Here is a 24,722-nt window from a genome sequence, read left to right as displayed (position 1 = left end):
TCGGAATGTATTTTTTGAGGTAGTTGGCAACTCTGTTCTTAGTCTCTCTTGGCATACTCGCGAAAGATAAAGAACCGTAAAAAAAAAAAAAAAAAAGGATCAGCAGCGCAGCGACCAGACCGTAGGCACGTGAAGCGCAATAAACTTTTCGTGTGAGGTGTGCGGGAATTGTAAGTATTAATTTTTAATGTTTATTACTGTATTTGTAGCTATTATTAGAGGTCGGCACGTTTACAAAGTTTTGATATTAGAGATTTAAATGAATACAAGATGTTTTAAACTTGTTTGTAACTATTGGGTGTGTGACAGTGTCGTTCGTGTAGATGACATTGAAGGAAAGGGAATATTCATCCTTGAATAAGTCCCCCCCGCGCACACTGTAAGTTGTGTACACGTAAGCCGGTAATAGTTTCAATATTATCCATGAATTTATTTTGTGAAAATACTCTGCAATGTCAGTTATCATGTTTGAATTTTAGAGAATTCCATCTTCAACGTCTGTGAAGTGCGCCACATTTTCCTCAGCCACAAATAGAAACCACGCCCACGCCACACCCCATACGGCAGGGTTGAAATCCCCCAAACCAGACCTTCCCAGCCAAACGTATGTGAAGAACGCCACATTTTCTCCAGCCACAAATACAAGCCACGCCCCTTATGGCAGCGTTGCAATCTGCGATTTTCGTATTGTAGAACCACGAGCAAAACAACCTGCGCAGACCCGCGAGTCCTGTGCACCGTACCCCCGCGAGAAGGGGAGGGGGAGAGTTGACTATGCTTCCTTATGGCCCGAGGTGGAGGGAAGAAGGGAAAGATGCGCGGGGACTTGTCGTCCCAAGGTTTTTTCCTTGTGGTCGATCTATAGAATTATAGTGTATGTGTTTACAATGTTCTCTCTCCAAAATAATAATAACCACGGAGGAGTAGCATTGAGTGTAGAAAGGTTGTGGGTGGCCAATTGAATTTAACGATCTAGGTTTAAATTAAAAATTGTTATTAAATTAAAAATTATTTTCGTGTAGAAGTGCAAGTTCCACAAAAGACTGAACTTTTTGTTTGTGTGTGTGAACTTATTGGTTGTAAACCTTTTTTATAACTAGGGCTAGAATTTTTATGACCTAAAAATCACCAAAATATACAAAATAAAATATGCTCTTATGACCTAAAATTTTACAAAATATGCACTATGATTTGAAACATATGCCCTTATAACTGGTGTTCCAAAAATCAATATAAAAATGCTGAGATATTTTCACATACGTACTATTTTTGGTAAGAGTTTACTATCCTTCTGACACCTATAACTCTTAGTTTCGTCAATTTTTGACGTAAGTACTTACCTATCTGCTTCGTGGAACATTCCGTGAATGGTTTTTGGGGCTATCCATTCCGGAATCGGTGGGAAATTTAAACTAAAAAAATATTTTAGTTTGAAATTTTTGAGTCCAAATTTCCTACCGATTCCGGGTTTCGCCCCTGGGGTAGTTGACCTACCCCCCCCCCCAACCGCTGATGCGTCCCTGTCTCCGCTCTGCTCCGGCTCCCCGGCTTTCTGTATAGACTCCCTGTTAAAGGCATGTTAGAAATTGGCCGGAGTCACCTGCCCCCAAATGAGCCCCAAACTTTTAAGTTTGAAGAAATCCGTTTCCAGAATACGGAAAACTTACCTGAATTTCACACAAAACACCTTCCTGATGTTAGACAATACTACAGGAACTTATTACGGTTGTGTAGAAATGAAGAAATCTGTCCGAAGGATAGTAAACTAGTACCGAAATGAAAAAGATTTTGCTGCAGTCCAAAAAAAAAAAAAAAATCTCTCGAGTAAACACAGGAGTAAGAACGAATCGAATCCACTTCGAAAATGACTATATTTCTTGAAAATGCAAAACTATGCTGAATATGACCGAAAATCCATCAAAATATGCTCTATCATGCAGAAATGGCCAAATATGCCAAAATGTGCCCTTAAAAATCACAGAAATTAAGAACAGAAATTTTATTTTTCTTAACTTTTGGCTAATTGCGACGATGAGGATAAGTGAAGACTTGATGAAGGGATACTCGTAATGAACACCCATTCCCAAGCCGGAATTAGAACCAGGGACCTTAGTGCCGTAGCATGCTGTGCTAACCACTCTGCCATGGAGGTCTGCTTAGGAACAGAGATATTAATGAGTGAGCATAAGTTGGCAAAATGTGTGCAAAATTGTATAACGGTGTTGGTGTTTATCATCTTGTTTTCATGTAATAATGTTCGATTGGCTGTGTTGGTGGTTTTTAAGTTCAGTTTATGCACAGAAAGAGTAATCTGGACTAAACCTACAGTTTAAAGTGGGATTCGAACTACTATGTGCCCCCACCGGGTACCAAACCCGGGACCCCTTGATTACAAGCCCATGACGTTACCATTGCACCATCGGGGAGGCCCTTATAATGTTTGATAGTTAAAACACCTATAAATGATTTCTTAGTCGAGAAAATATTCTGTAAATAAAAGCAATATAAATGAACATGTACGGACTGGTGTTTATACAGGAATATGCAAATATTTTTAGTTTTCTTCATGATTAACTTTGCATGGTCATCATTTATATAAGTTACCCCCCTCCTTCCAATGGATTTTGTAATATTACACTTCTTAAAAGGTGCATTTCTTGATATCACGCTCCCTTGAAAAGTATGTACCGTTATTTTTCACACAGTAAATAGCCTCGATACTTTGGAAGAGAAGCTGGATATGTACTTGAAGAGGGGACATACAGGTTAAGACAGCGCACTACGACACTAGGGGTCCCGGGTTCGAATCCTGGCCTGGACATTGATGTTCTTTTTGAGTGTCCCTTCATAAATTTCATCATACCATGTGAGCAGTACCTGTGTTCATTACTTTTTTTAACTGAGGTATTTGGCTGGTAATTCTAAAAATACCTCAGTTGAAGCTAGTGCATAATTATCTGTAGATGAATGAATCATTCTCCAAAAAGTGCCGGAAAAGTTATTACTATTTAAGTCTACCATATACGTGACATAATGGTACAATCGGGCTAAATAATCAAACTTGCAGGTAGCAGGTATATGCCTTGTATTCCACACATCTTTGTTCCCCCATTTTGCATCTAGCAGACGACTATGTTGACCGCAGGTAGCGAGAGAATTTTATGTTGAGTGTAGCCGCGGTCGCTCCTTTTCAACAACCAGGCAGCAAGTGCTGCCAGGGTTGTTGCTACTCACCCATTGTATGCACACTCAAATAACTAGAGAACACCTTCAAGGGATCACACCACCAAACTTAGCACCACCAAACTTAGCACCCCTAACTTAAAAAAAAATGCCACCACTATTTTCAGCAGCTGGTGAGAATAGCATGTAGGGCTTGTGATTTCATCATACTACGAAAGCAGTTTTAACATGGTTCTATTTCGACTTACTTCTGTTAACACATACTGCAGAGCTTTAGTGATTACTTAAGATTTGTTCAATATATGCTTTCATAGTTAGGTTAGGAAGGCCAGGTTTGGTTCTCTTAGCATTAAAATAAAGTCCCTAAATGCATTCTACTAAGGTTCCAATTTACTCCTACATTAATTCCCACTAATCTACGATACTTACAGTCGCTTGTCAATGGAAAATTCATTGTGCATGGGAAGTGTGCATGCTTGCGTAAGGTAATTTTTAAGTTGTGTTTTTTTCTCCTGGTAGGAGAATTTGAAAAGAAATCATAAAACAATCTGAACCATTACCTTATTTTAAATTAAAAATTGGTGTGACTACTGCTCTCACCAGGTAGTGAGAATAGCAGAAAGTTATGAACCCTAAATGCATGGAAAGTATTTACAGAAGTAATTTTAAAGCCAATAGTCCTAAATCTCACCTTCCTAATCTAACAACGAGAGAAGCATTTAAGAATGTAAGGACCCTATATACATGTCATGTGACATATTAGCAGTGGCGTGCATTCAGGATACGCAAGGTACGCACTTTGTACCCAAAACACAGTAAGAAAAAATAAACATTTTTTCGTCTTCCCCGAACATGAAAATTCAACAATTATCGCTCCGAAAGCAGTTCCACTGCAAGAAATTCCGATTTCCGCACGAACACGCTGATGCCTTCCTGAAGGCAGTCCCGAATGATCCTGATTGTGACTTCGGCACCCACCCGATCCGTGTTCCTGCCGATTTCCGCAGAAAGATGCTGTTTCTTCTGCTTGGTACCCTAGAAATTCGGGGGTAACCCGATTGGCTCATATCAGCCCCGACCACGTGTTTGGGTCTGCCCGTGCTGACCCTCTCTCACACTTCTTTCCCGGTTCTAAGCATCGAGGGTACCCAAGATTTTGACAGCATATGCAGTGTTGACAGTAGTCAACATATATATTTTTTTTCTGGAATGCTTAGCTTACTAGCATTTAGCAGCCACTCGTAGATAGATCAGATAGATATTGCGTTGGGTTGCAATAAAAATACATTATAAAAAGTGATACAGGAATCAGACAGGAGGGCAAGAATATGTAGTGGTGGAAGATCATATTTAATATACGCGTAAAATATCACATATAAAATATTTATGTGAGGTTAAAGTTACACTAGCAAGTTTTTTTTTTTTTTTCCGTATAGGGAGGTGAGGACCAGAATGGACTATCACTGTGTCGAGGGGAAAATACGTGAACAATTTGCAAGTTTTGCACAATTCTCAGAGTATGAAAGTATCATCTGTTTATCTCCTTTCGGGATCAACATTTCCTTTGAGTTCCATAGCATGGGTGTTGATTGTTGACCCAACGATATGAATGAATGATAAAAGAAAAACATAATAAAACACAATGCTTACAATGGGATTCGAATGAGCCCCCCTCCCTCCTGCCAGACATTGCAAAGTGATGTACGGTAGTTTAGGTTTTGAAGTGTTCTGGGATGTATGCTGACGTATTTTCTACTTGTCCTTAATTATCTCCCTTCTACAAAATACTTTGTCGACTGGCAACTCAGATTCATTCGTCCACAAGAACGAGTGGTTTTCGGGCATAGCTGGACCGGACACAACGTACCATGGGAGGTTGACTTTTGCTTTCTTCTGTCGTGTGAAATTTGCAGCGAGTGTTTCGTTCATATTATTTACATTACAGGATCTCTATTGTTTGTCGGTGCTGTGAAGTGATAAAATAGGGGGACCGGGAGTGATTGGTGACATTCTGGAGAAGGGATTTTCGGAATTTACGAAAAAAGTGTAAACAATCCGAAATGGAAGGTCTGTTCCTGATTTGGAAAAATTGTTTCAGGCAGGAGTTGTGAAGGATGGTAAGCAGTATATTAGGCATTTTGATTTTTGAGAAGAAGATAAAATATATCTACAGAGTGAGTAAAAAAACAGTGAAACTTTATTGTTGGCCTTATTCGTTGGTTTCCTCTGCGAAAGGTGTGAAATAGTAAAGGATACTGAGATTTATCAAATTTATTACATGAAATTTGAAAGGACGGAAAATGATTGAGCCATTTCCTTCCCGTTCAATGTTCATTGCACTGCAGGAAGAAAATAATCAAAGTTGAATTGTTGGACTCTACGTAGCTACTATCAGAATATATTTGCGAATATAAAATATCATACATATATTTTACCTCGTTACATTTGGATATTGATACAAGGATGAGAAATTTCCCATTATAAAATTGTAGAAAGACGTTATTTTCTGAATAACATGATGGCCAGGGAGGGGGGGGGGGGTTCTGGCCCCCATAAATCATTTCGGTTGGCCCAAGTTGCGTACCCTAGTTTAAATGTCACCGCACGCCACTGCATATTAGAAGCACCAGTACATGATTATGAACACCTTGCAATATTTTTCCATCTCCATATCCATAGCATGTAGAAAAAAATACCGGTCTCCAAATAAGTGCACACTGACGTAAGCTTCATACACATTAACAACTATTAACAACTAAAGAATACACACATCTACACATGTGCAGTTTAAAATCTGGTGAAAATAGCTTGAAAGCTAAGCTACACCTGGTGAAGATAGTCACTCCGTATAAAAAAAAAAAAAAAAGTCACAAATTGCCATAGGAACCAAACGTAACATCCCTAACGTAACGACATAAAACAATAAATATAACATTCTGAACGATAATTTAACCACTATATTGGGTTCATAAGTTTAAATTTCTTTGTGTTTGATTTACTTTATTTTTAATACATTTATGAAACTGTAGGCAACGTACCATTTGCTGCTGTTGTGAAATATCGTGTTGGATGTTGCGCAAAGTCGTGGGGCTGTTTTGCTAAGGTAATATATGCACTTTTATTTTACAATAACACATTTCTGCGATCTGAAAACAACTGAAAACGTTTATAAACAACACAATCTTGGTAGACCGTGCAAAATATTTCCCTAGGGTCAAGGGTACCAAGATTTCAGCGAACAATGCAGGTTCGATCAGGACTCGACACCAGATCTCTGGCACAGATATGGCAATGTAAAATTACTGATGTTATCTTGAGGTACCACTTGATTGATTTTGTTTATTTAACATTATATTTCTACCGCTTTTGGTTAATTGTGACACTGGGATGAGATGAACAGGACGAAAGGATAGTCACAAACATGTATGGATGACACATATCACTATACTGGCTAAGAGTACAGGCGCCAGAGCCTTGTTAGCATGCAAAATGCAGCCAGAGAGTACTACATGGAAGAGGGGTTGGCAACTGAGTACCTTCACGAGGGTTGCTTCTTGCACCCCATGAAGCACTCATTATACACATGTCTTTTAATGACGTGGCAAACTCTTAAGAAGCCCTCCCTTTTTTGTGTATTTTTGTCAAGCAGCTTTCTTATTCCACTCATGAAAATAATTTGCCATATACGTATATATATAAATATTATGATATTATGAATACCTTTGGTCCAGATGTGTTTCCTTTTCATTTTGCCAATTTAACAGAAAAATATAGCAAAATGGGGATGTCAGTATTAACTGACATTTGGGGAGATCTTAACCCCCCTACTTCCATACCCATATTTTTAGCATATAAATTAGAGAATCCCCCTAGGGCCAAATTGGTAACTATGGTCTGTGAAGTGGAGTCATTATTAATCTATGGTAAACCCACATCCCCTCTATTTTTTTTTTTTTTAATGTTCCCAAAATTAATTTCATATTCTTCTGATCATACCTAGGCATATTGAACAGTTTTGTTGTCAAGCGCACGGCGGGAAGTAATGAAACTCAGCTTCCACAATTCATTACACGTAGCATTGCTCATTGCTCATTGGCTGCATTCGGAGGACTGAGTGGATGCGGAAGCGGCTCACTTGTGAGCGATCCCCGGGAAACTGGAATATTTTCGAACACTTCAGCTCAGTGATCGCATTCCATGGTCGATTTTCATCTGCTGCAAACAAATAACCAACATTGCCGTCGTCCTGGACAGTGAGCTTGGCTGCGCTGTTGTCAAAAGTTGGTAAACAGATAACCATATTTTTAGAACCCTTTTTTTACTTTTTTAAAAAAATTTTATACAGGTTTTAGAGATTTTTTATGCTCACTTTATGCACAGATAAGATAATTGGTACTGGAGTTACAGTTTAAAGTGGGATCTGCCTCCACTATGTAATGGAACCAAGGATTGAGGTGAGCCGGAAGCACCAAAACTCCGTTCCAGCAAATCAGTTTGGTACCTGATCTCAGTTCCTGCCACAACATTGGAAGTCTATTTTATTTGTATAATTTCTTGTTTAATTAATTTATGCAAACAAGAGACGAAGAGGAAAAGGGAAAGTTCTTGTACTAAATTTATCTCCTGCCAGCGAGCCGTCAGTGTGCCAGACATTTCACGATGACCAGGACAGGTTTCATTTATCGCATTTTTCTCTTGGTATTGATTGCAAAGCTTCGGAAGAGCGATGAATTTCCCGGAAGTGGAAGATAATCTTCTAGGAGGAGAATTATTTCGTATTGCTGTCAGTTGTGTGCTATAGTTGGTTCATCTGCAGCCTTATAATTTTCCCCCTTGTATAATATATTACCAGAGTCCGATAGATTTCTTTTCTTTGTGAGAAAAGCAGATTAGAATTAAAAGGAACATTCTGCGATAATTCAGTTTTATTATGAAGGAACACAATGGTACTGGTATTGTGAACGAAACTGAAGAAGATGAGAGCGACAGACCTGATACATCTTGTGTTTATATTAGGCTCAGTCAATAAATAACGAGGCAGAGGATATTACACCAAAACTATTGTAGTTGGAAATGGGTTGACAGGCCCAGAATGGAGGTGCAAGTGTGACGAAACTGATTCGTGCAAGTTTTCCCGCTAGATGGCATTATGTGTCTGGCATTTTCCCGCTAGATGGCATTGCATGTCTGGCAAGGTGTGCGCAAAGGCTGCTAGTCAAGCAGCGGCCATTTCCAGTCATTCCGTGTTTGACTGCTACGTGTAATGGAGGCATCCAAAGAGTAGCAGCAGGGTGTTGTGCGCTTTGTGACAGCGGAGTGTGTAGGGGGTCGTGAAATCCATCAACGAATGGAAAGAATATATTGGGAAGGGGGGGGGGGGAGCACTGTATGTCCCGGGCAGGAGTGGAACAGTGGAACAAACTCTTTCGCGAAGGAGTCATGTCGCTCGGGGAGGACATGCGGAGTGGAGCACCGAAGCGTGTCACAGACAGCATGTTGTGCAGGTGTGAATATCTCTCTCTCTCTCTCTCTCTCTCTCTCTCAAAGAGAATCCTGGGTACGGGTCTGTCGAGACCCTTGAGGTGTGTGCATACTGTCGCTTGTAAACATTCATTTCAAGTTACGGTTACTTTTGATAAAGAAAAGCTTGTGAATATTTTTTTTATTTTTAATTAAATAATATATATAAATATAAGGTCACTTATTTGCTTGTAGACGACTATGAATATCTGCACTAGTTGTGACGGTGGAAACTTATATTCTCAACTTTGTAGCATTTCGTGAATTCCCCGTCTTCTGCTCTGCCATGTTTACTGAATGGGTTCACTGCAGCAAGCATATTTTCAGGTGATCAAAACAATGATGCCCGATCGCTGAGCCTTCAGTACTAAGCACCAAATCACTGAACCATTGCAGAGCGGCTCACTCCACTGACCATTAGTATGGTGTGTATTTATAGTCACTAAAAACTTCTGAAATAGGCATTCAAATAGGCACCAAAATATTGAAAATAGACACTTAAAAAGGGCACAAAAATAGGCATTTAAAGGGCACCCTAAAATTTAAAAAACGACAAAAATAGGCAATGAATGTAAACTTATTTCAATTTTCTTTTTACATTTATACTGTATTAGGACTTCAGTTTATACATAAAAGTGCGCTGATGAATTACAAACTATTAATGCTCTTTTGATCAAAATTCACATTTATAGGCATCTAAGTAATTCTCACAAAAAGATCTTGTGCTAACAACTGCGAATTTAAACAAATGATGGAAAACAAAGATTTCAGTCAGTACATCATCAACAAAGCCTTACATCCTTCAGTGTAGGGAAAGCCAAAGGAACGTAAAAAGAGCTGAAGTATACAAAAATTGCACAATAGCCATTTTAGTACGATTAAGCAAAATAGTCATTTATATTCAAATAAAATACGTAAATTCAACAATGATCTTTCAAGAAAATATCCAGCGTTTAACGATGGGAGAAACAGATATGAGGTAAAGTGTAAGGTGGCTGTAACTTTCCCCTGCTGTTGAGAGATTGCTAGAAATATTCATGACACTAAAATCATATTTCTCTACCCAATCTAAACTACCTAAAATTTAAATTCAGTTTTTGGAAATAAGTTAAGCGAATCTTACTTGGTACATTTGCATTCACTTGTTGGGGGTGGGCGAAGGGGGTATTTCATTCTAATATGCAAGTATTAGAAAAGTAGTAAAATTCTGTGCTTCAAATTGTAGATATTCTTTGTGTATTAAATAACAGATCAGGAGATTGCTTTCTTTGCTTAAAGGTAAGAGGAAGTTATTGAAAGAGATCACCTGAAAAGTATCTGTGAGCAAAATGTTGGTAATTTTTTTTTATTGATCAAGATCATGTGCAAGACAATGAAACATGCGAACAATTTTCAGGTTTGAATCTAAAGTCACGTGGAACAGCTCACGTTTGTAAAGCTATCTGTGCTTATGTCAACGTCAAAAGATAATTGGTATGGATTGACCAAAAAGGTGTTTCAGAATTGTGCATTAAGTGAGACACACACACCCAAACATATTGGGCGTCTATCGAAGTTAGATGTGGAATGCCTACATTGTTAGGTTAGGACAATTAGTTTTAGTTCTCACTGCAAAAGTATTATATATGCTAATATAACTAAACCTAACAAGCCTAACAATGAAAGCATTTCGTGGTGACGTCAGAATGCAAGGTTGCTAGCTCGTTGTGCAATAAGGGAGACCCCCCCAACATTTTGCTTCATCCTTACCACTGAAGTGCTAAAGCCTAAAGTAGATTAAAGCATTTAAAAAGGATTATTTAGAGTATATATCAAATTTAAAAAAATCCAACATACATTTTACATAACACAAAGCACTTCCAGATGCCAGAAATGCATGGATTTTACTTTAGTAGTTGTAATCTATACATCTTACCACCAAAATAGATTAAAGGTTGAGTGATATTATGAATTTTGTGTTCCAACTATTTTACAGCTGGTGCCAATATTACACATTACAAGTATTATGCAAATGTTCACTAACAAGCTACGGAAAGTGTTGGAATGACATTGTAAGATGTTATTCTGACAGAGAGAGAAGGTTGACTCTTAACTTTCTTGTGATATGACAACACTTACAGTGCTGTGGATCTGTGTAGCATGCTAGCAGACGATCTTACTGAGCTGACATCCTACCTCCCTTGTATGAACCAATCTCTGTTAAGGGGGTGTATTTGTGAGTGCGGTGAAGTAGCAAAACCGTGGAAAGTACATAGCACGCTGCAAATATTTCAGCCTCTTAATGTGAGATGTATCATTTCACTTCAGTGCTTTATTCAACTTCTTAAATTATGGAATTTATCCTCTTTTTTCTTTTCATTTTAGCAAATTGAGTAACATCCTGTAGCACGTATTAAGCGGCCGCCACTGTGCGAAATTGTCTATTGTCTAGTAATGGCTACCACTTCCGTGTCTTGATTATTTTTGTTTATTTGTTAGTTTTTTAAGTCCACTTTATGCACAAAAAGGCTATTCCGGACTGGACCTACTGTTTGAAGTGGGATCCTAATCACTATGTACCCTCCACCATGTACCCCTTCATTACAAGGCAACAACATTACCATTTCGCCACAGGGGAGCCCCCTTCTCAGTTCCATGACCTCCCTTTTTGACTGTATGTATATGAGAGAACAAAACTAAACATGCATTTCTTTGCAATACCTGTTTTGCAGCAACATGGGCACTCCAGCATTGTGCGATATTTACACACAAATTGCAAAGTTCTAGACATGTGATTGGATTAAAATATTCATAATAAACTTATTTCATGGAACTATGAAGTAGTTGTGGTGTCTGCTAACAACTGAAAAAATACTTGAGTATGATGACATAATTTAAATGCATGAAAAGCATTAACAAAAATGTTACATGTGTGATGTTTGAAAACTGTAGCAAAGTTTGACTTCATTTCTCTGTGAAATATGTAGTCTACAGATGCTAATAATTTTTGTTGGTGTGATATGCAAGTTATATGTATTCACAAAAATTTAAACCTTAATGCAATTAAAAACAATAATAATTTTCAGATGGGTTCATTTTGTTACATGGAAAATGCCCCCACAGTAAGGTAATGTTTCATGTTCAAGCAATAGAATGTGTTCTATTTGTTAATTTGCAGGTTTTTTAGCATGGTGATGTTTCAGAAGTTTCTCATTATTAAACATTTAATTTTAATAAGGTATTGAAATGTGTATATACACATGTACGTATTTTTCTACATACACTTGTCCTTATTTGACTTCCCTACTGGATCAGTTTGGCAATCAAGTCTTCCACTTGGGCATGGTGATTCTCAAGAAACTGAGACCAAGATATGAGTAGTATGGAGTTGTACAATCTTTATATTATTTTTTTAATTATGGGTTTTAACTTATTGCTTTTACTTCCTTCAAATTGGAGGAGTTATAAATAGGGCTGAGCCAATACCACTTTGAACCGATACCCTCACAGATTCCCACCGATACCGATACTAGATTTCCACCAATACCGATACTTGAAAATTGTAATAATTTATAGTTATTCACAGTATTTATTGACAATAGCATGTAAGTTTTTTAATGTCTTATTATATGCATCAATTGACCAAGATTTTTCCTTTAAAATAAACTAAAATTACATGTTTTGTCATCACAATTTTTTTTTTCAAACAAAAAATTGTGCAAAGTAACGAGCAACTTCAATTTTGCATAATTTCCAGTGTAATTAGACTTCGCGAAAGTGTTAAGAGGAATTTTTGCGGTGCCCAAAATGCAGCAAAAGTATCTGTATATAAATTCCAACAGATACTTTCCGATACCGATACATCGGCATGGTTGGCTCAGCCCTAATTATAATGAGACTTCTCCATTTCTTGTTATGTGTTGGTCCCTTTCGAGAATTCACCTAGGTGTAGCAGAACTTCACTGTATGAGCTTTGCCATTATTATTTTGCATCAGCCTGCGAAGTTGGTGAAGCTGGTAAATGATGATAAGATTCCCTGTCCCTTTTGCATTTGACAGTAGAAAGGAATTTGAAGCTTGTTTTATTATGTCTTTTATAAATTGAAAGTTCACATATAACACAGATATATATTAAATAGAATTATGCCTGTAAAAGTGTGTGTGTATGAAATTTGAATAGCCTGTTCATTCGTTGTAGGGCATATCTGTTTATGAATTTTATAGGGTAAGTCAGTGTATATGTCATGTACAGTTATGGAATAGCTAAGTTGCCAGTAGAAGCTGGGTGTATAACTATGCTTGAAAGAGATGCTATGATATTTCCTCCATGGAAACAGAATTTTCAATTCAATTTATCCAGAGTTTTAATCTAGGGAGTGTTAATATTATTTTTAGAGGTGGTGTAATGGTAAATGTAGCCAAAATAAATGTCCACACATATGTTTTTGTCAACTCTCTTTCATTGTCATAAATATCTGTACACTTATCAGAAACAGGACTACCTCATAGTGCTGGTGGAGAGTAAACGGGAAGATAAGTTTACAATGAACTTTTCAAAACAACTTTTTGCAGATGACTTTGAGTGCACTTTATCAAAGTTAGCTTTTCCTTTGTGCATTTTGTTGTTGGTTTTTTATGCAAATACAAGGTGTACAACTTTGCTTCCGCCGTTTTCCGACAGGTGGCAACAACAGGAAGTAGCGGTCGAAAGAAGCAGATCGCAGACGTCACGCAGTTAGCTTGGACCTCTGTCAAGATAACCCCATTCAAACATTAGTCGAGTGGTTTGTGCATCGTGAAGTTGTTCGCGATTGAAAATGTCAGTGTACGAGCCAAATTCTCGCCATTTGCGGGAGGTTCTACTTTTTTGTTTCAATATGAAGAAAACTGCGGCTGAGGCTCATCGAATGCTCTCCACTACGTATGGTGAGGACGCTATAAGTGAGAGAACCTGTCGTGAGTGGTTTCAACGCTTCAAGAACGGAGACTTTAACGTTGGAGGCCGGCATAGTGGTGGAAGACAGAAAGTTTTCGAAGATGCAGAATGAGCTGTTAAAACCAAGTGAAACAATCACAGGTGCTCGTTATCGAACGCAATTAATGCGTTTGAGCCGAGCATTGAAGGACAAACGGCCGCAATACAGCGAGAGGCACGACAAAGTGATTTTGCAGCATGACAACGCACGACCCCACGTTGCCAAAGTGTTGAAAACGTACTTGGAAACATTAAGATGGGACGTCCTACCCACCCGCCTTATTCTCCAGACATCGCTCCCTCTGATTATCACCTGTTTAGATCAATGGCTCATGAACTGGCTGACCAACACTTCCGATCTTATGAAGAAGTCAAAAAGTGGATCGATTCGTGTATCGCCTCCAAAGATGAACAATTTTTTAGATGCGGCATTCGTACGCTGCCCGAAAGATGGGAGAAAGTAGTGGCCAGCGATGGACAATACTTTGAATAATGCCTGGGTAAGCAATGTTTTTCATTACAGCATCATATTTTTGGGGAAACACGGCGGAAGCAAAGTTGTACACCTTGTACATTATTGTCACAATACTAGTAATCATAGTATCAGGGCAGTGCTGACTGATTGCTTAGAGTTCAGTACCATTCAGAAAAGCAAATCACATTTCTCTGGATGGTAGTCCGTCAGACATGACCAGTTTCTTGCACAGTGGTGACTTTTGGAACACTTGACATTTTGTGTTAAAGATCTCAAATTGTGTAAAGTAGTATTAATATGTTGTATTTTCCTCATACTGATATGCTAGAGAACATGGAACGTGTCTGTGACAATGCTGACAAGCCGTGGGGATTTTCGGAACCCAGTCCAAACCTTGTTCCTGTAGAGTTTGATGCAGTAGATCGACTTGCAACTTTGTACCTTTTCAAATACTCAAAAGGTGGCACTGAGGTGGACAGGATTGCTGATCTTCCACAATGGGCTGTTGTTTTTCGGTTTGAGGATGCAAGCTGGAGAACTGTGGAAGGTAAATAACAAACACTACATACTCTAAAGGCAAGAAGATTCATCCTGAGACAATTTCTGCCACTCAGCATCCAGTTGCCAAATGTTTGGTGCAAACATCGGAACTGACCATCCTGTTGCAAGAGTCCTTTGAAAGGGAAAGTTCAAGCCCTTAGAGGGTGAATTTTCTTCTGAAATATGTGGTACCTATGAGGGTAATTTGAAACGTAAGGTAAACGAAGCAGAGATGACAGCACCATAATCAAAATCGATGCATGGTCGATAACTTTCATCCTTCAAAAGAGTGCTTGCAGAGTTTCAGCCCAGTGCATCGTGAGGTTATTGTTTATAAAATGATTTCTCCTGGCCTGCAAAATAGCCGTTCACATCATGAATCACTTCATTGTAATCGGAAAATCGTTGTCCTCAGAGCCATCTTTGAGGTTAGGGAACAAATGGAAGTCAGAGAGAGCTAGGTTGGGCCAGTAGGTTGGGCCAGTAGGGTGGATGATTCAACAATTCAAACTTTATTTAATTGATTTTAGCTATAGAAACCATTGACGTGTGAACAGGTGCATTGTCCTGATGGTTTTGTCTATCATGCTTGAAAACACTTGCACTTAATATATTTCGCAAGATCAAACATAACCTCACAATGCACTGGGCTGAAACTCTGCAAAGGCTTCTTTGAAGGATCAAACTTATTGACCGTGCATTGATTTTGATTATGGTATTATAGTGGAACCACGAGCAAAACAACCTGTGCAGACCCGCGATTCCAGTGCACCGTACCCCCGCGAGTAGGTGAGGGGGAGAGTGGTCGATTTATACCATCTTTGCTTCATTTACCTTACTTTTCAAACCATCCTTGTATGTGTTGGCTGGCTCCATCTCCCCTCCATGGTGAATGTGGCAACTGAATGTTCAATCATCCTGCAAGGGGAATGGCAAACTCTGGCTGGCTGAGAACAATGCATATGCTGTCTCAAGTGTTTCCACAGTTGGTGGAAGCTCTCGTGTCATTGCTGTCAGTGCCTGCCAGCAGAGGTCAGATCATGTAGTGCCAGGGATAGTTTCAGGTGAAATCTTCCAGCTTATTTATTAATATATACTTTTTATACATATAATGTAACCCCTCCTGAACTAGCGACAGGCATAGCCTGTCATTTTCAATTCACTTGTATCATGAATGAACGAGAGGCTAAAACCACACCTCATCTCTTTTGCACATATATGTCTATTCCTACAGCAAATATGTGGTATGCTCATACAATAAATCCTAGGAAACCAATAACCACCTCTTTCAAATTCTCACTGATAGATGTTGCAATTTTTCTTCGTTCCTGAATTATACTTGTACTTGTGTTGAATTATGTTGTGCTTTTATTTAAACTTGTGAATAGCATTGACTAATTTATATGCACATTCTGGAATTTTTTTACAAGGATTCCACTTCGGATATCATATTTAGTAACAATTCCAATCTCAAGAAGCTGTTTTTCTTATTTTTTCATTAATTATTTATTATGTATTGAAAATAAATTTTCAGTAACTTTATTACAATGTTGATTACTTTCAAAAAATTCCTAGAGGAAAAAAGTCATAAATGTGAGACAATTTATGTAAAATATAACTAATTACAGGTATATATCTGTGGAAAGAGGACATGTTGTAGATTTCAGGAAAAAATGTTAAATAATAACACACTTGGCAACACATTTTCTATGATGTTTTGAAAAACAGCTCTATCTGCGGGGGAAAACTTGGTACTTGGTACTTTCAGGTATATCTGGAAAGGGTTCAATGAAAGCATACATTTTCGTTTTGCATTCTTTTGCTTGCCCTCACCATTTTGTATTTGTACCTCTGTTAATATCTTTATAATATTGTGGAATTGCTTCGAAAATTCACAAACTTTGAAAGCAAATTTTACATTGTAACTTGAGTTCAATGTATTAACTGATGTCACTCTGCTTTCTTTCTTGTTTCATCAAATATTTGTTCTGCACAATTGTTGACTCTATGATGTTTCTATTCTTATCTATTCTATTCTAGTTTATGTTGCTTTTATACACCTCTAGGGTTAGTTGTGATAAATATTTAGAATGAATGATAAACAGATAAAATGAATTGTGAGACGCATAGAATGATACATCTGTACCTTAACCAGGGTTCGAATTAGGAACCTCTCTGGCTTCACAGTGCATTATGTTGACTACTTTGCCACAGACTGATCGTTATTGAAAAAAAATACTTGAACCCTTGGACAATGCTAAAGGGGTGGAAGGAGATATAGGGGTATGCTATCCTTCCAGTTAAGAAAATTTATATAAACAGGGTGGCCACTCACCGGAAATTCCTTGTATTCTGGGAATTATGCGTGAATTCTGCTTAAATTTTTCTGCGTAGGCGTGAAAAAGTGCAACTTTTATTAATACAAATCCCATTGAATTTATACATATTTATAAAGATGCCCTGAGGCAAGTTTTTTACAGTTTAGCTTTTATTTTTATCGAGGAAGAAAAGGAAGCTGCATGGAAAATAGAACAGAATTCTATCAATCCTTTTGCTTTGTTAGTGTCTTTTGCAGAACAGTCTATCTGATAGACAGAACATTATTTCAAGAAAGACATCTTGAAGTTGATTTCGTAAATTTGTTTGAAATTCTTATACAATTAACAATTTTTCTAAAATTAATATATCCCATAACACTTTGACTTGTGTTTGTAGATGCATTTCGAGTCTGAATATGTGAAATTGCAAATGTAAGCTCGACACCTTAAATTAAATATTTCAACATAGTATGTACAGTTTAATGAATTGAATTATGCACCGTTTAATGAACTGAATTAGAATTTTTGGATACATTGAAATCACACAGACCCTTTACATTGTTAATATATATGTGTGTGTGTATGTGTGTGGGTGGTGAGAGACAGTAACATGTAAGGTAGAAATGGAGCAGACATCTTGAATTTTGGGAAGTTCGCCTCGAAAAAGAGCAATTATACTTGAATTTTATCACAGTCCTAGAGTGGCCACCCTGATATCTTCCCAGCTATGATAATTTGCGTAAGTTCCCCCTGCTCCGTTGACTCTATGTTGAATCATACAAGTGTCCCTCCTCCCGTTCCCAAACTTAACCAAGCATTCCAAATTTCGTTCATTTGAAGGCAGACCAGAGTTCCGAAATATTTGTTCACAGGACTTGGTATTTGTTTATTGGATGTTGACATTCAGTTTCTATTTTTCTAGGACGGAAAGGCTCTAATAATGAAATAATTCCCTCATTCCTCAAATGTGGTCCAACAGGAGATGGCATCTTCTATGAAATGGGTGAAATGATCATTGCTCCTGCTAGGCTAAGAGTATGTGTGCTGAATAATATATCTAACGGGAAACCATATATGGCTGAGAATCGTAATCATCAAGACTGGGTGCTTGGATTTGCTGCTGGTCTCGGAGATGCTCATGTGGAGAAAATTAAGAATTACCACTGTTTGCCGATTGTCAGGGATCCTCGCGAAACTAGTCACGGTGCGGACGTAGGAAGAGCAACAGGCATGTTGTTTGGTGCTGCAAATACTCTGTGGTCATATGGATCAAAGCTTTTCCCTTGTTCCAGTCACGTTAACTATGGTGAATTGTCTGAATTTGATCCACAGCAGGCAAAGCATGGAGCAGCTATTTCAGCTGCACCCAAACAGTCAAGCTCTGGTGCCAACAACTTTAGTTGAGTCTCGATGCCTAAACTATGCCCAAGAAACTTCATTGCATGTAAAGGCAGCATGTGAAATCTGGTTATGTACTCTCTATTCATGAAACATACATACAAACCTTTTTCTTTGGCATTTTTGACTGGGTTATTTCTACATATATATTTTGTTAGATAACAGCATTGTGTAACCTGTGTAATTATAGAATAATTTTTATCAGCATTGTGTAACCTGTGTAATTATAGAATAATTTTTATCAGACTTGTAATTCTGTTCAGTAAGTGTGTCAGATTTCTGTACTCCTATTTGTAATGGTTTTTTTTTAGTTTTTTTTTTTTTTAAAAAAAGTGTGAAAATGTGAAATAATGTTTGAAAGTATCTCATCCAACTGCTGTAAGGATAGATTTCATTTTCGAAATAGTGTACATTTAAAAATTATAACACAGAAATGTGTTTTTAATAAATAGTTAACTGTGAGCAGTTCAGAAACTTGTGCCTTTGCTGTACTAAACGTCAGTACCCAATTGATATTAACTTAATGTTACCACATGTGTTTTGCTGAACGTGCTGTGAAATATTGATGATGTTTCAGTAAGTTCTGGACATGCCCATGTTAATCTTTAGGATTTTACAGTTGTGTCATAAAAGTTAACGAATGCTATAAAACTTGAATAAATTCTTCATCTGGTTATTGATTTTATTCCAGTTTTGTAGTATTTAATTAGTAAAGTTCAAGATGTAACTGAAAATCTACTTTCGCTGGTAACTAAAATATGGTGGACATGTCCACATATAACAGATTTTAAATATTAAGGGTAATTTGACTACTGTTACAAAATGTTTAGCTACCAAAGGTGAAAAGTTGATTGCCAAAATATGATTCAGTAGAGAAGTTAGATAGCCTGACCTAGTACGTTCATGGACACTTCTTGGTTGTAGCTTTTCTATTGAAAAGAGTAAAATACAACACTGAACTTATTACAAATATTTTTTATAATCACTCCTGATTTGTAAGATGAAGAAATTTGTTGTCAACAAAACAATTTAGAAAACTATACAGGTAAGTTTTGGCAAGGTAATGTTTAACCCTTAGACAGGCGTGGGTCCACATGGAGGATGATAGGGGTCCCTTCCAACTGCTACTTTTTCGATATATTATTATGCCTAATAGTTTTTAAAAACACCAAGTTTGACTGGTTTAATAATATTGGTTAACATTTATTTAAGCCCAGTTTACACTCATGATAGAATCAGAATTGGACCTACAATTTAAAATTGGATTCGAACCACTGTGCAATGTGTGACAAAACCATTTTGGAAAATAGGTTTTTGTTGTCTTTATTTATTCACTTTGCTCTTCATCTTATAGTTTACTTTACTGTGGGAGGAATGATAAATGATACAATAATAACCATCTATTCCAGCCATGTACCCTATTTTTACAAAATAATACTGTAATTTCTAAAACATGGAAGTCAGCGCGATTTCTGTTTAAAGTATACTATATATTGTTCATTAAAAATCAACGCAAGTGTAACTTAGAAATGATTCTCTGTGAGGTAAGGTACCTGACTGAAATTTGCCCCCCCCCCCAAACTGCATCTTCTGGATCCGCCACTGCCCTTAGATGCCCAGGCTCATTTTCAGAGGTAGACAAATACAGGGTGCCCAACAGCATTGATTTTTTTCCCTGGCACATTTAAAATTTGCTTTTCTGCCATTTTTGAACAATTGCGAAAATGAGAATGAGTGATGATGATATGATGAAATTAATGAAGACAAACTCGCAAGGAATACAGAACACACATGACGGGATTCGAACCCATGACCCTTGGCAGAGTGCTGTATATGTTTTTGTTATAAAAATTCAATATGCTGACCAAGGCAGTAATTTAATTTTACTATAAAACAAACTAAATGTAACGTTTCAAGGTTAAAATTAAATTACTGCCTTGGTCAGCATATTGAAATTTTATATCATGGAAACAAGGCTTAATGGTGTTATGTTTTTGTTGTTTGCTTGTTTTCTGTATTTTGGTGGAAGATCAAATACACACACATAATGCAATTTCTTTAGGTTAACTCCGAGCCGACTGATGACTATTTCGTTAAGTGTCACTTGAAAAATGAATTACTTTCAATTAGAGTTGGAAGGGATCTAAAAAAAATCCACTGTTTTTTTTGGTTGGGCTTTTTTCGGCTTTTTTCCTGCAAAAAATGCAAATCGATGAAAATACATTACCGTTAATTGACTGCATTTTCATGTTCCACAGTTTTAATTTCTCTCTGTACTGTAAAAGGACACTCATATCTAAATTTAAAATACAACTTTCGACTTGCTAGACATAAGCAGTAGTTGCAAAAATGCCGGCTTATTTGAATGAATGGTTTTATCCAAGTGTAATCTTCATGTTTCTGTAGGCTTATTAAATATATCAGTATATGCACACCCAAATAACTTTAAGAGCAGTTTTGTATATATTTTGTAAATTGAGGCCTCCCCGATGGTGCAGTAGTAGTGTCATCCATCGCCTTGTAATTAAGGGGCCCCAGGTTTCATACCTGATCGAGGCACATAGTGGTTCGGATCCCACTTTAAACTGTAGGTCCTGTCCCGATTAGCATTACTGTGCATAAAGTGGACTTAAAACACCAAGTCAAATCAATATGGATCAATTTTGTAAATAGACTCTAATAGTAACATAATTTTTAGTCATGAGCTGATAACACTTTGAACTGAAACCAATACCGATGCTTGAAAAAGTTGTTCGAAGTGTTGATTAAAAATTGTGTAAAAGGATTAGACTAATTATATGCATGTTATGTTATCACGAAATTCCATTTTTTCACACAAACTGGTGCAAAATTAAAATAAACTTCGAATTTTGTATAATTTTCATGATAATTAGACTCCACGAAACTGTCACCCAGCATTTTTAACGAACCTGTGAAAGACCAAAATGCTGTAAAAGTATCAGGTGCAATCGGTAAATAAATTCCAACCGGTACTTTCCAATATCGACACCACTATTATCGCCACTGTATCAGTTTAGCCCTAATAATTGTCAATGTTTGAATGTGGCATAGGAACGTTGCATGTAAAGAAAAAAGAAAGGAAGGAAATATTGCAAAATCTTTTAACACACCTATGAAATGTATCAAATGCTCTCTGATACCTTTTTTTTTTTAACTATCTAAAATAAAAAATCTAGTGGCAAACTGTGTGATGTATTGAGGTAGTAGCTGCTGAACCTGGTCACGGAGCAATCCTTGTGTAGTGGTACTCGACCCTTTAGAGGCAGAGCACGGTAAATTTATTTTATAAAGTTGATGGCATGCTGGAAAATTTTACCCTTTCTAATTTTTTCAACTTAATGCATTAATATGCATCCTTGAAATTAAATATTAATAAATAAATTGTGCCGGATGGTATTTGTCTATGCTTGTTGACAAATATAAATAAATTTGGGTTTCAAATAGTTTGCAATCACAGGATCTAATGAACTTTACCCTCGCTGGTACTGGGTCACAACTCAACAGTTGAGAAACACTGCATAGTAAAACATGGCCCTAAAACTGAAGCAGAAACTGAAATAGATTGCCCCAAAATTACAAAAAGAAATACATTATTTAAAGAAGGATTTTTGTCAGTAAAATTTATTTAAGTCCACTGTATGCTGAGATATGCTCATTGTGATTGAACCTACAACTTAAAATAAGACTTGAACCACTGTGCCACCTGGAGCCCTTTGATTACAATGTGGCAACATTATGCCAACAGGAATGCTGATTCTTTTATACAGGGTGCTCGGAAATTCCCCTTACAAACTCCTAGGGCTAGTAGAGGGGACTGAGTAGACAATATTTGGAATAGGAACCCATGTCCGGAAACATACCGTTTTCGTGCTACAACCATGACAATGGGTCGGATGTGCCTGTGTTGGTATGTAACCTGGTAGGCAGTACATGACGTCTGAAGATCACCTGATGGCACGTGACGTCTACAAATTGTTGCGTTCCACTGTCGACACAGGTGTTGATTAATGAATAGTAAGTTTTTTTTTTGTTCCCTTGGCATTGTTACCAAATAAATTTGTTTGTATTATGGACTGAGTCACACGTCATTCACTTCTGTACCTTACGTAACACCTCATTTGACATAGTTGTAATAAATGATTACACTTTAGGTCATCAGGTGATCTTCTGACATCATATACTGCCTACCCGGTTGCATACCAACACAGGCACATCCGACGCATTGTCATGGTTGTAGCACGGAAACGGTACGTTTCCGGACATGGGTTCCTATTCCAAATATTGTCTACTCAGTCCCCTCTACTAGCCCTAGGAGTTTGTAAGGGGAATTTCCGAGCACCCTGTATATAGCCTATAACATTCAATCAAAAAATCTAGCCATTTTCCAACAAAAGTATTCATAATAATAAGTTACTTTGGGCTCTAAATCTCCCTTGTAGTAACATACTGATCTTATTTATTTAATGGTGTATAAGGCTATGCATATGAATTCTGCATTCGTATTATGAATAGTAAAAATTTCAATTGTCCTGAAACTTCTAATAGTTTTATATTAATGTTTGCTTCATTTTTATGACATTGACGGCATAAGCATGTGAAAGTTTGTTTTAAGTTCATTTTATACTCTGATAGGCTAATCAGGACTGGTCCTACAGTTTTAAAATGGAATTCGAATCATTATGCCATATGTCTCCACTGAGGATCAAATCTGGTACCCCTTGATTACAAGATAACAGTCTTGCCACTATGCATTGGGTAGGTAGATACACAAACTCACGTACAACAACAAATTAATAACTACAGGGCATTCAAAAAGTCATGCAACCGACACTTGTGTATGAAAAGCAATAGAGACGTGAACTTTCCATTGGGTATTAACTTTGACTGTGTGGATATTTTTAAAACTTTAAACATGGAAATTATTCTCTGCAACAACGTTCAGTATTGAGGAAAAGTGCTAAGGTGTAAATAAGTACAAAGTAGAGAAAAACGTGGAGTCGCTTGCAAAAATTTTCAATCTGTGTCAATGGTCTGTGTGTGTATTTATGGAATTGGCAAAAGAACTATACATTTTTATGGATTCTATGCATTGCAGACAACTCTTGAGATTTTTACGAACATATATATAGGGAGGTCAGTTTTTTTTACATATAATTTTCAAATCTTTTCTTTCATTTGGACATTGATGGCATAACATAGTCAGATGTCGGTCACACCTGGCATGCCATATAACATGACCAATGTTGCCAGTATACTTTGTAATTTCGAAAAAAACTACTTTGTCATTAATGATCCCGTAAGTTGCCTGTAATACATATAATTCATATAAATTTATCATACATTTTCTAATTCCATAAATACCTACAATGACCATTGGCACACATCAAAATTTTTCAAGCAACTCCATATCTGTATTTTATCCAAGTTTTTCTTTTCTTCGTACAAATACTTTTTTTTTACACCTTAGTAACTTTTTCTCGATACTGAACATTCATGCAGAGAAACATTTTCTTTTTTAATGTTTTTAAAACATCCACTTAGACAATGTTAATACCCAATGCAAGGTTCATGTCTCTTATCGCTTTTTGAACAAAAGTTACGATCGTCAAAGTCTCGGTTGCTTAACTTTTCGAACACCCTGCAGAAGAAATGGCTAACATGTGTCTTCTAGCTGCTATATCATGTAGAATTATTTATCTAGTTCCAAAACATGAAATTTCGAACCTCTAAATCCTTACACTACAAGTGAAATAGGTTAGCCGCAATAAGTAAAAAGCCAAAATTTCAAGTTCCCCCCTCCCCCAAAGTCAGCTTTTTATCGAAAGAAAACCATCCATTCAAAAAACCCTAATTCTACTTTCAATTCAATCTTGGTGTTTTAAGGTCAATTCAATCTTGGTGTTTTAAGGTCTCATTTCAAATGTAGTAGCTTTATCTTAAGTGTGATTCATGGTTTTTCTTATTTTCTACAGGGGTAGAAAAATAGATGGCGCCTGAAAATTATCCAAATTTAGCTCTAAAGTAAAGATAGATACACATACAGTACATACATATATTTGGAATTTCCATCAACGTTTTTAAAATATCACGTACAGTATGTGTTTTCTCTATCATGTATCATTAAATCAGAATAATAAACATGACATTATACATTTTTGCAGTGTTGCTAGTCTAAATTTAAAATTTCGCTACGTAGAGTTCGCCATGTATTAGATTGATTGATTTGCTTTATTTTATCTTGCTTTTGTGCCACTTTCAGCTAATTTGCGAAAATTGGAATGAGTGATGATATGATGAAATTGATAAAGTTGAC

At 37.0% G+C, this 24,722-nt stretch overlaps 1 protein-coding gene across 2 annotated transcripts; it reads left to right on the top strand.

Moving 5' to 3' along the window:
- The first annotated feature begins 82 nt into the window (after nt 1–82).
- LOC146003910 (uncharacterized) lies at nt 83–18,704 on the top strand. 2 transcript variants are annotated; one of them, XM_083142395.1, is made up of 3 exons: nt 83–170; nt 14,461–14,679; nt 17,913–18,704. In XM_083142395.1, exons 2-3 carry the CDS (start codon nt 14,466–14,468, stop codon nt 18,392–18,394), a joined length of 696 nt encoding a protein of 231 aa, XP_082998521.1. In that variant the 5' UTR covers nt 83–170; nt 14,461–14,465; the 3' UTR covers nt 18,395–18,704. The 2 variants fall into 2 exon arrangements, with proteins under 2 accessions (XP_082998521.1, XP_082998520.1); XM_083142394.1 differs by having other exon boundaries at nt 102–170; nt 14,452–14,679.
- Nucleotides 18,705–24,722: the final 6,018 nt, after the last annotated feature.

This window comes from Lepisma saccharinum, chromosome 21 (genome assembly GCF_977018435.1).
Source record: "Lepisma saccharinum chromosome 21, izLepSacc3.1, whole genome shotgun sequence".
Classification (NCBI taxonomy): Eukaryota; Metazoa; Arthropoda; class Insecta; order Zygentoma; family Lepismatidae; genus Lepisma; species Lepisma saccharinum.
Note: the sequence above shows the minus strand (reverse complement) of the source record. Positions and strands in the feature narration are given on the sequence as shown.

Coding starts and splice junctions, on each gene's coding strand:
- LOC146003910 (XM_083142394.1), top strand. CDS start 14,454: ATGCTAGAGAACATGGAACGTGTCTGTGACAATGCTGACAAGCCGTGG. Junction 14,680..17,912: donor AAGCTGGAGAACTGTGGAAG/GTAAATAACAAA, acceptor CTATTTTTCTAG/GACGGAAAGGCTCTAATAAT.